The following is a 12,478-nucleotide window of genomic DNA, read 5'->3' on the forward strand; positions in this document are numbered from 1 at the left end:
ACCCACCCACTTCTTGCCCCCGATGGCCTCCCCAGGACTCCTGCCCCATCCAACCCCCCACCTGTTCCCTGACGGCTCCCTGGGGATCCCTGCCCCATCCACCCCCCTTGCTCTCGGTCCCCTGACCGCCCCCGGACTCCCCGCCCCTAGCTGCCCCCCGCCGCCCCATCCAACCCCCACTTTCCTTCCTGACTGCCCCCCCCCCCGGACTCCGGCCCCATCCACGCCCCCGGTCCCTGTCCCCTAACACGCTACCTGAAGCACCGGTGGCTGGCAGTGCGGCTGCACCAGGACAGGCAGCCGCGCAGCACAGAGCACCCGGTCAGGCTGGGCTCTGCAGCCCCGCTGCCCAGAGCATTGCGCCGCGCAGCAGCGTGGCTGCAGGGGACAGGGGGACAGCCTCCTGGGCCAGGAGCTCAGGGGCCGGGCAGGATGGTCCTGTGAGCCTGATGTGGCCCACGGGCCGTATTTTGCCCACCTCTGTTCTAATGCATACCAACAGCTGCATTTGTACTCAGCTGGTATGAGGTTTTCATTTAATTTTGTTTGTTGGCTTGAGTCCTCAAGACATTATGAAAAGTTTTCTTTGATAATTGACACTACATTAGAGCAGCTGTGCTGAACTCAAAACTGAAACTGGTAACTATTAAAGAAACTATCTTTTAAAAATCAGTACCAGATGGGAGCGCTATAGTATTTGTTAATAAACAAACCAGATATGCAGAGCAGTAAAAATGAATGTTTCTGTTTAATTTTTCCCACAATTAATATTGCAAACTATGCTGAAATATTATGGACATTTAGTGACTATAAGTACCAATTTTTCAAAAACATAAAATGGGTAATTTGTAATATATTCCTCTACTACCAATATTCAGCTCCATTCTGCCTGCTTCTAATGTAATGTCACGTGAGGAAATGGAACTGTTCAGTTTTTATATCATATATGTGTTCCTTTGCTTGGTAACAGTTATCACCGAGAGTAAGCCACTACCTGATTTCTTTTACCAATGGAAGTTATATATTAATTATATTTCTGGGTCCATCCCAACTTTCACATTCAAACAACAAGCCACATATATGTATAGTAGTACTGCAGATTTTTTGTATTTGCATCCGTTTGTATATTTCCAGTATTTTTATTTAAAACTAGACTATGTAACAAAGCAATTTAAAGCCTGAGATTTGAATCTTCAAAGATGGTAGTAATCTAGATGTAGCTGTTTCTGAAATTTATTTATTGGATTTCCTTAGTCTAGAAATGACAGAAGTTTGGTTGGTCTCTGTTTTAACTGCCTTTAGGAGTATGACAAGTAAAAGCAAGAATCTAGTTCGCATTTATCATTAAATTATGATGATGATCTTCATCATCTCCAGACCACAAGGAACATTGTTAAAATATGATGAGATATTACGTTAAAGAAAGTGGGTTACAAAGGCAAATAATTAATCTGATTTTTTTTTAAAATAAGTTAACACGAATCAAGTTTTTCTGTGAAGCCTACCAGAAATCAGGCTACCGGTGAGGACTAGGCTATACCAAAGTCAATTGTCACTGATTTTTATTTATTTAATAATTAAATAACACAAAACCATCATGCTGTACAGTAGGAACCTGACAATCTTATTGTTGTTACCCTCCTCTGCCCTTTTCCCTTCCTTTGTCTGTTGCACTCATTTGTGTCTCATCTCAGATTGCAAACTCTCCAGAACAGGAGAAAGGAAAGAGAGACTGTGGGTGGGTGGGTGGTATATGTGTGTGTATGTAAATGAAACACCCAGCATAATTGAGCCCCTTTCTGATTGAGGACTTGAAACGCCTCCACAACACCAACAATAGTAAATAAAAATGAATAATAAAGAAAATTGTTTAAATGACACAACTTAACAATAGGGTCTACGTGACAAATGCTGGGATGGGTGCACATAAGAATGGTACTGCCACAGAAGGACTCAATCCTGGATGAAGAAATACAACCTACCTGCATAATAAGAAAATGTTCTCTTGCTTCTGTCAAAAACAAACCACCGTTTTTTCCATGTTTTAATTTTCCCTCCCATTTTAATCAGAAAGCCTCGACAGGTCTTCTCCGTGAGTGAAATGTGGTAACAGGTCTCTATGTTGTGACCAGCTGTTTCGATGTGACCTCGTAGATCGAAGTCTTCCTTTCTGATTGGCAAGTAGCGAGTCAAGGGGCGGGCCTACGACAGAGCAAAAAGATACTCCATAAATCTTTCATCTTTTTTCTTTCTATTTGTGGTAAGCAGATAAAAAGTACAAGTAGCAGCCATGTTCAAATTATGAAGGTAGCAAAGATTAAATTTGTGAGTTGCAGCCTTGGATTTTCTTAAGAGAAAAGACAAATTTTTGCAATATGTACCTATGTAAACTGTTGAATACTGGCATAAAAAAACCAGATTTTCAGCAGAGAACATAGGTTTCTTAAAATCATCCATTAAGAAACAGAGTTCAAATCACAGAAGAGTTTTTTTGGGGGTTAAAGCACAGACGTGTGTGTCAAAATGTCTGTGGCAGCTTTGGGAAAAGAAGAACTCTGTTTGTGTGAACTTGGACAAGTCACTTAACAGCTCTGTGCCTCAGTTTCTCTATCTATGCAATGGAATGGTATACATCTAACTCGTAAATGTTTTTCAAGTGCTTTGAGACACTTAGTATCACTGCATCCTTCTACATACAGTGGTGGCCTTTTGTATTGTGTATATTTGGCACCCTCTGAAATTGTACATCACTATACTGAACAAGCTTGGGGTAGCTTTGGTTTCTGCAGAACATGCTGCTCCTTCCACTGTTTTTGGTGTTTAAATGTCAGGAAACACTGAAAAGAAAAACCCAGAATCCTAAAATTGGGTCTTTCTGGGTAACCAAAAGAAAAACTCATAATTGAAAATATATATATATATATACACTGCTCATGAAAGATCAGTTATATCATCATGTCAATCCAATGTCTCTGCTTTGGGATCCATTCACCAAATATGAACTATTGTTTCTTTCATATAATGTTGGCAAAATAAATATTCATCACTCAGTTGGTTTGAAGAGGCTGTGTATAGGAGGGAAGGGGGGAAATAAAATTCTTCTTTTCTGTTCTTTTCAGCAAAATATTTGGAAGAGGACAACTCACAATCCAAAATGTCCCATATATAAAAGTCATCGTGTACTCTCAGAAATGTCCATTATTCAGCAGAGTTGTGATACAGACTGCACAGTTGGGCCATGAGTGGATTCAGTGACAAACCTTATAGGATTAATACAGTATATTTACAATGCCAATATAAATGGGAAGAGATACCTAAATATTTATTGATTTAGATTTAAATAACTAAAAAGACACCTATCCAAGGCCCTTAACAGACCACTGACAAAATCTTAGAAATATTAAAATAATCAATTCAACAGGCACTCAAGCAACCAGCTACCTACAGAAACTCCTTCCCTTCAACACTGTGAAAAGTTTGCTATATAGCTGTTTCAGTGTGTAGATGGTAGATAGTCAACACACCTGTGCTCTTTGTCTCTCACGTATCTTGACTTCCTTTTCAATTAATTTTTGCCGCTGGCTAGTTTCTTCTTGTAATCTTTTTTCTAGTTGCTCTCTGCGACGCTTTTCTTCTTCCAGGGCTCGTTTTTTGGCTTCCATTTCCCGTTCCTATATACCACAGTGCACACGGAGTTTCAGATATAGGCTATGTAAAACTATACCTGATAAACTTAAAAGTAACTTGATCCCACCCAGAGCTCCTACAAGCCCCTTTATAACTCTCAGGGAGCCACGAACATATGCAAAGTGGATTGGGAACAGGGATCAGAATCACATTTGAACAAGGTTGTCACAAGCACTGTTTCTCTAATAAACCTGGATAGTTTGGGGGGGGGTTGTCTGGGAACCATATCACATCAGAAAACCTAGAATCCTGCAAATAGTAAAGTATCATTGGTTCATTATATAGAGTATGATCTAAGGTAACAGTGAAGTTTATAAGAGGGACCACTGTCTATTATCTGGAGCAATGGAGAACAGAAAGCATGGTAGTCTACCACACCAGTAGGCTACAAAACAGTTCTCACAATAAAATAAATAAATAAAATCCATGTGCACATTATGTCATGTTAAGTGCACTAACACTATGGTAACAGTAAGGTGTTTAAACACCGCTAGCAGGTTCCAATCCCAGAGTGATCAGGGCCATATTAAATAGAAAGCTAGAAGACAATATATTTTTATACAGAAGTACTGAGTTACATTAAAGCTGCATCTACATAATATAATCTCACCATTCCCCCCTACAAATTGGGGTGTAAACAGTTGCCCACCAACTTGAACAGGGTCTAATTGAGCTCTGTATAGCCAATCCTAGCTTTATCAGGGATTGACCCTCTGTGCCATCTAGTCTTTTAATTTGACTGATTCTGAAGGAAACTCATTGTTAAAGCATTAATATTTTCTTGTAAGAAGGTCAAAATATATTCCTGAATGCAGAACAACCTAGCCACTGTAATATGAAATGAAATACTACTTCTTATCAAACATTTTGCTGACTGGGATTTAAGTGTATTTGTTAACACTAAGAGACTGAAATAGGACTGTAAATCTTTTGTGCCCAATTTAAATGTAAGCAAATATAACTAACATTCACGAATGTCAGTTCTAAAGTGCAGTATTATTTTGTTTCATAGCTAAAGCCTGTTCTTCACTCATGAGTCACTTTAAAATTTGAAAATAGGGCTGATTTTATTTTAAACCATCTAAAATCATTACCTGAAGTCCAGCAATAGGGACTGGTATACATATACTAGTAGACTAGTGCCGTGCTATTTGAGAGACTTCGGTTCAGTTACAGGGGCTGGTCTCTTGCCTCCTAGGCTAGTAGACTTTAAGCAGCCCCATAAAGATGGGGGTTGTAAGCAAGTACTACTCATCAGCCATCCCTTTAGCAGATGAAGGAGCAACGTTGATTAGCTCTTAAAGGATTTCTGTCCACCTCAGCCACAGAAATGGTAGCTGATGCACAGAGTATCAGGAATGGCAGGATTCCAGTGGGACAAAGTTGGGGAAAGTGGAAAACGAATACTTCAGTGCTGTATTAGGCAACTGCAATTTAGGAATGGCCAAATGAAATGTGTATTATCTGAACAAAGTATCTATTAACCTCTGTCAAACAAATCTTTAGATTACCCTGAATTCAAGCAGTCGTGTCTTTTCAGCATGAGCTTGTTTCAGAAGTCTCTCCATCTCTTCTATTCTTGCAACATTTGAAGTGCTGGCACTGTATACATTAAAAAAAATATAGTTGAAGACTGAAGCCATATTTTACAAACTAACTCTGGAAATTTTTATCAACTCTATTATAAAATTACAAGTCCAATTTAGGGCCAAATACAAATAGTATATTAAGTATAGTATACTCTCAATAAATATAGTCTCTCATCCAGAATTGTCCAAAAATGTAGATCTGAGAGTCATTAGAGTTTGTGGGTTCACTGTGGTTTGCCATCCCTATAACATGTGGGTCGAAAGAGGCCACATAGCCCAAAACATAGCACTCATTTACTTCTCCCCTGCATTGACACCAGTAACCATCTAATTGTAAAATTGAAGTCCCTCTGGCCGTGAACTGAGTGTCTTCTTTCAGAGTAGCAGCCGTGTTAGTCTGTATCCGCAAAAAGAAAAGGAGTACTTGTGGCACCTTAGAGACTAACAAATTTATTTGAGCAAAAGCTTTTGTGAGCTACAGCTCACTTCATCGGATGCATACAGTGGGGAGATTTTATATACACAGATAACATGAAACAATGGGTGTTACCATTCAGACTGTAACAAGAGTGATCAGGAAAGGTGAGCTATTCCAGCAGGAGAGCCGGGGGAGGGGGTGTGAGGGGGGGGCTGGGAACCTTTTGTAGTGATAATCAAGGTGGGCCATTTCCAGTAGTTAACAAGAACGTGTGAGGAACAGTGTGGAGGGAGGGGATAACCACCCTATACCGGAAACCTACTGACCGCTATACTTACCTACATGCCTCCAGCTTTCATCCAGACCACACCACACGATCCATTGTCTACAGCCAAGCTCTACGATACAACTGCATTTGCTCCAACCCCTCAGACAGAGACAAACATCTACAAGATCTCTATCAAGCATTCTTACAACTACAATACCCACCTGCTGAAGTGAAGAAACAGATTGACAGAGCCAGAAGAGTACCCAGAAGTTACCTACTACAGGACAGGCCCAACAAAGAAAATAACAGAACGCCACTAGCCATCACCTTCAGCCCCCAACTAAAACCTCTCCAGCGCATCATCAAGGATCTACAACCTATCCTGAAGGACGACCTATCACTCTCACAGATCTTGGGAGACAGGCCAGTCCTTGCTTACAGACAGCCCCCCAACCTGAAGCAAATACTCACCAGCAACCACACACCACACAACAAAAACACTAACCCAGAAACCTATCCTTGCAACAAAGACCGTTGCCAACTGTGTCCACATATCTATTCAGGGGACACTATCATAGGGCCTAATCACATCAGCCACACTATCAGAGGCTCGTTCACCTGCACATCCACCAGTGTGATATATGCCATCATGTGCCAGCAATGCCCCTCTGTCATGTACATTGGCCAAACTGGACAGTCTCTATGTAAAAGAATAAATGGACACAAATCAGACGTCAATTATAATAACATTCAAAAACCAGTCGGAGAATACTTCAATCTCTTTGGTCACTCAATTGCAGACCTAGAAGTGGCAATTCTTCCACAAAAAACTTCAAAAACAGACTCCAACGAGAGATTGCTGAATTGGAATTAATTTGCAAACTGGATAAAATTAACTTAGGCTTGAATAAAGACTGGGAGTGGATGTGTCATTACACAAAGTAAAACTATTTCCCCTTGTTTATTTCCCCCCCCCACCCCCTGCCCGTTCCTCACACGTTCTTGTCAACTGCTGGAAATGGCCCACCTTGATTATCACTACAAAGGGTCCCCCCACGCCCCGCTCTCCTGCTGGTAATAGCTCACCTTTCCTGATCGCTCTTGTTACAGTGTGTATGGTAACACCCATTGTTTCATGTTCTCTGTGTATATAAAATATCCCCACTGTATGCATCCGATGAAGTGAGCTGTAGCTCACGAAAGCTTATGCTCAAATAAATTTTTTTGTCTCTAAGGTGCCACAAGTACTCCTTTTCTTTTTGAGTGTCTTCTGTATCATTGAACTTGTGATCAGAAATTACCAAATTAAATTAAATCAGAAATTACCTTGTGAACTGTAACCTCTGAACTGTATCACTGAACTTGGCATCAGAAATTACCAAATTAAAATAAAGAGCAGGTAGTAGGGCATATCAGTAAAATAACACTGAATGACAGGACACACAATCATATATTCTGAAAGGCTTACATCTCAGTACTGAAGAAAGGAGAAAAAGGCTGAAGGCCCTTGTAGTGGGGTGGTCACCCGTTCCCGGCCCAAAGGGGGTTAACAAGCCAGCCCTTGGAGAGGGCCGGGGCTGGGAGCCTTCGGCTGGGCTCATTGGGAGGCAGCCTCAGCTATGGCCACACCCCAAACAGACTCAGCTGACCCCAAAAAGGGGCTGCTGGGCTGAAGCTCAAGAGAATCTCTCTGGCTTCTGACACGGAGGGACCTGGCTGTAGGGACCTAAGCAGAGTACCTAGATTGGAGCTGGGCTGGGGAAGGGCCTGAGGAGCTGGGGAACTCCAGCCAGGAAAACCCCAGGCTACAGCCTAGTATTAGGCCCAACAGGCACTGGGGTTGCAGGGGACAGCCCAAGGTTAGACAGAGGCAGCAGGTCCAAACCCAGCCTTGCCTGTGATGAGTGGCTTATACTGCAGTCTGCCCCAGGGCATGAGGGCTAGCTGGTGACTGGCAGTAGCCTACGACTGAGGTGAGGTAGGGATAGGGGGTGGGGGTTCCCCGGGGAGGGGAGACCCTGCAAGTGAGGGCTTACTGCCAGGGGGCAGCACCCTGACGTACAAGGGGTATTGGGCGGGACACCGGCCTGCAGAGGGTGCTCCAAGGCTGGAAGTAGAGCCAATTCCTAGGACACCAGCAGGAGGTGCCACAGGGGTGAGTCCCACACACGTACAGCCCTATTGTAATCATTGAGTCCTAGCAGGTCTAGTTTAATTGTATGCCTAACGGGTGGAAAATGGGTAAAGATTCATGAATTTCCACAATGCCCAGTTATATAAAAGGATTTAAGAAAGAATGTAAAGAAGAGACATAAAGGCTGAATTAATTTTAGCAGAGAGGGTCTACTGATAACACAGTCGTGGGGCGGTAAGAGGAGGAGTAGGGTATTCAAAATGAATACACCAAAAATGGTGCTTTGTAAATTAGGTCTACATGGTGAACAAAATAGTAAGAGGATGACTATTGCACCCATCACCCCTTTTGAGGGCCCCTAAAAAGACAATTTAGGGAAGAAAAATAGCTTCTACTATTACTGCAGGTGCAGCAGAAAGATTTCTTATTGTGACAGCTAGACCTTGGCAAATAGTGGGGACACCGGACCGCTGCACCACCAACAAAATGGTGCTAGACTCTGGTGCAATAGAACATAACTATCCTTCTTGTCCTGTAAAGGTTTCCTTGCTCAATCTCTGCAGTAGACAAATGCTTGGACTACACTTTAAACTCACTGTGGGAGTGCACTGTTGCACATCGGACTGAGTAACTATGATCATAGCAGCTCCCTGTTCTACAATGATTCCCTATCCAAGGCAATTAACTTTGTTTGTCCCTGCTGATTTTGAAGGCCCTTAAAAATGTAAGCCCTATTAGAGATATTTTTAGAACTTATTTTAAAGCCCAATCCAGACCTGAATCTGAGCCAAGCACAGCCAACCTGAACATGACCCGAGAGTGTCAGGTTGTTTTCAGAACTGACCTCTCCCAAACCTGACACTTCGCCCCAAATGTTGGGGCTTGGCCTTATGGGGGCTGCCCCAGGCCTGGGATCCTTCTCCAGCCCCCTTAGGCCCTTGAGGTTGGTGCATCATCAGCTGCTGTCTTGCTGTGTTGTGCATGCTGCCGAGTGAGAGGCACTGCAACTCATCAGCACATTCACTCTGTAGCCTATACAGAGTCCAGCGAGATGGTGGCGGTCAGCAGGAGTGGAGCATGCAGCTACCCTGGGGCAAGAGGAGGTAATCGGAGATGACCCAATCCTCCTAAATTCAGATCTGGTTATTTTCAGGTCCCACCCGACCCAATCCCAACACGTGTAGTTGGGTCCTATCGGGTTCAGATAGGGTTGTAAAGCTCAAGGCTCTACACTCTGATACTTCAACCAGGAAAACTGAAGTTACTAATGGTTCGTGGGACCTCTTATTTTTATAGGCTAATGAACGACCTTTCAAAATTTATACTTCAGTTGTATTTTGAGAACTGTGGGACTTCAGGTATTCCAGCAATTAACCTCTCTCCTTATCCCTAAACTAGCTCTTTTGCATATTTTATGTTGTATGCGACTTAGTAAACAGCAATGTTGAATTTTCCCCTAGCGCTGGGACATGGCTGGCAATCATTTTAAAATATTCCATGAGACCACTGTAATTCAATGTGCCTAATGGTCCTGGAATCTGTCAAAGAAGAGGAAGACATCTGTCAGCTATGCGCGATCAACAAAAATAAACAAATACCCACCCAAACTAACTTTATCTAATGAGAAATCATGTGATCCACAAAAGTACTGCATGCATTTGTGTGAGAGTGTTTGTGTGTAAACAACATATTTAGAAATTAGGCTGAGATTTCCAAAAGAACCTGAAAGAATTAGATACTCAAATCCCAGTGAAATTCAACAGGAGTTAGCCACCTAACTCTTTTAGGGATCTTTGAAAATCCCAGCTTTAAGCTTCTATTTGCAAGCTTGTCTGTGGGTAGCCTAGGTGCACAATGCCTGTGTTAAAGAGAATCACAGTGCAATAAGTCAATCATAGCAAAAAGCCAGACTCAGATACCATTACCAAGCTGAACAGTACTGTACAAACCGCATCATTGAGGCGCTGCTCAGCCTGAGTAAGGATATCAGAATCTGGCCAGCAGCCATTGCTTCCCTACATCAATATACATTAGACAGAAAAGTTTAAAATTATATTTGCAACTTAGTGCAACAACACGTAATGAAAACTCTGTCACTGGATCAACATTTCCTGCTTTGAAAACACAAACTTCTGTTAGGCCTCTACATCTATCTTCTATATTACAGTTGGCTGTTCTAAACAAAACAAGAGGACTGCAGCAAATATTGATCCTGAATATCTATTTCCAACAATTAACCAACTTCTTCATTACATTTAAGTTGGTAATACAATACAGCTATAAGGAGACTATTCCTCAAATTGCTCCATAACATTAGTAAAAACTCCGAGAGCACTGCCACAATAAAAGAGGAGCGCGATGGGCGGATACTCAAGGAAACAGATGCTAGACAAAACACAATATGGCAGCCAAAAAACTTTCCTCATGTTCAGAAGAAGTGCTAATTCTGTGACAATGGTCTATTTCATTGACAGGATTGCTTTCCCAAACTACCCAAACAGGGATTTGGCAGAAATCAAAGTGCTATCACCACAATGGGATAGTCAGAGAAGAAAGGGTTGTCAACATGCTGTTTTCAGACCCCAGCTGCTGTGCAATTTTGTTTTTAAATAAATACAAGATATTGCTTTTATCTTTAATGGTTAAATTGATAAGATCCTAAAATAAGAGAAGCATAGCCTAGAGATTAGGGACCATGTTTGGGAACCAAGAACTCTTTTTTAAATTCTGATTTGGAGAGGGGAGACTAGATTGCTAGCATTATTGGCAAGAAATCCAAAAAGTTCAGCAATCCAAGCCCCTAATGAGGTGACATCTTAGATACAGACAGAGAGTAAACTTAGTTGCTGGATTATGGACTTGACAATGAATATCCTACGTAAGAAGTCTACAGCAATCAGAGAGGCAGTCTTACGCCAAATCCACTAAAACATGCAGAAAGTCAACTCCTCCATAGGTTTAATCCCAGCTGTGACACTGATTCTCTGTGCGACCTTCAACAAATTACTTAACCTCTCCATACTTTAATTTCCCATCTGCAAAACTCAGGGATGAGATGAGAATTAGTTACATTGATTTGAAAATGAAAAACAGTATCCAAATGCTAAATAGTATTTCTGTCCAGTTCTTGCAGATTTTCTTATCCAGTTAGTAAAAGCTTCTATCTTATCTTTCTCACCTTAAAGAGAAGTAATACATTTCAATTGCCCTAGGTATATACAGCTTCAATGATTATAACTTGTTCTAACAGTTTCCATTAAGAAAAAAATATGAGAAGTTAACATTTACCTGGAAATATTATCAGGGGAGCACGCAGATATGCTGGTCTCCATACTGTCAGAACTGTCTAAGCTTAATGTATCAAATGCATAGTCCTTGTAGCTATGATCGGGGTAATGGAAACTATTCAGATACACATTAGATTCAGATGCAGTTCTGCTGTAGAATTCAGGAGATTTCTGCCTTTGTTCTTCACATATATGTTGATGATTATACCCTACAGAGTGCAATCAAAGAAAAGAAAAGTAAGCTTACCTAATTTTTACACTTAAAATTCTCTGAACTAAAAATTAAATGTTTAGAAATAGCTGCAGAAGCATTTTGAACACCATCTTAATCTAAAATTGCACTGTGACCAAAGTAGTAATGTTCTACAGAATTTAATAGAATAATCATAAACATACAGAAGATTTAAGAAAATTGGATTTGCTTGTGACTGACACAAAGGAATTCACTTTCATCACTTGTGAGATTAGTTTACTGGCTAAACTTCATCAACTTTCAAATAATTTTTTTTAATATTTATTTTTTGTATGTGAATTACGGAAACAGAGATGCAAAAGCTACGCCAAAACCCTAAAACTAAGGTGTGACAGATATTGCAACCCCATAAAATATCTTTGGGGTCTATTGTATTAAATTTATGAATGGTTATATATGACTGTGTACCGCTCCATGGAGGAGGGTTATCATAGCTCCTCCAAGAACTAAAAATAGTGGTGAATGATAAGGTGGGTTGCTGAGATTGTAAACCGCTCCAGAGAGGTACCATCCTCTGGGGTGGTTTGCATATACTGATTCAAACTGGGTTTTCCAGAGACTCAAACAAAGAAAGGGCTTGTGGCATAAAAAGTAGAGTTTAAACAGATTTGTGTCTTTCTTTTGACTCAGCAAATAGGCAGGAGGGGACAGAGGGCACCTCCAACCCTTGCTGAAGGGATTGAAAGACTTTGACCTACCAGGGCCCCGGAGGATTGATGGGCAATTTCTGGTACATTCAATAAGCGGGTAGATCTGTTTATTGTTTTTATTATGGTGTCTCTATAATGCTTTCATCGTTATGAGAATAAATGTGCTTGCGTAGAAAGAGCTGTGTGATAACT

The 12,478-nt window shown here is 41.3% G+C and overlaps 1 protein-coding gene across 2 annotated transcripts in view; it reads right to left on the bottom strand.

Annotated features, from left to right (window-relative positions):
- Nucleotides 1-12,478, bottom strand: part of PHLDB2 (pleckstrin homology like domain family B member 2) — a 79,467-nt gene that overhangs the window by 2,851 nt on the left and 64,138 nt on the right. For both annotated transcript variants that reach the window (XM_077820844.1, XM_077820854.1), the window contains 4 exons: nucleotides 11,385-11,592; nucleotides 5,199-5,289; nucleotides 3,525-3,671; nucleotides 1,983-2,202 (listed from right to left, as the gene is read on the bottom strand). In XM_077820844.1, coding sequence (XP_077676970.1) covers nucleotides 1,983-2,202; nucleotides 3,525-3,671; nucleotides 5,199-5,289; nucleotides 11,385-11,592 — 666 coding nt within the window. The remainder of the gene's footprint in view (nucleotides 1-1,982; nucleotides 2,203-3,524; nucleotides 3,672-5,198; nucleotides 5,290-11,384; nucleotides 11,593-12,478) is intronic.

This window comes from Eretmochelys imbricata, chromosome 1 (genome assembly GCF_965152235.1).
Source record: "Eretmochelys imbricata isolate rEreImb1 chromosome 1, rEreImb1.hap1, whole genome shotgun sequence".
Classification (NCBI taxonomy): Eukaryota; Metazoa; Chordata; order Testudines; family Cheloniidae; genus Eretmochelys; species Eretmochelys imbricata.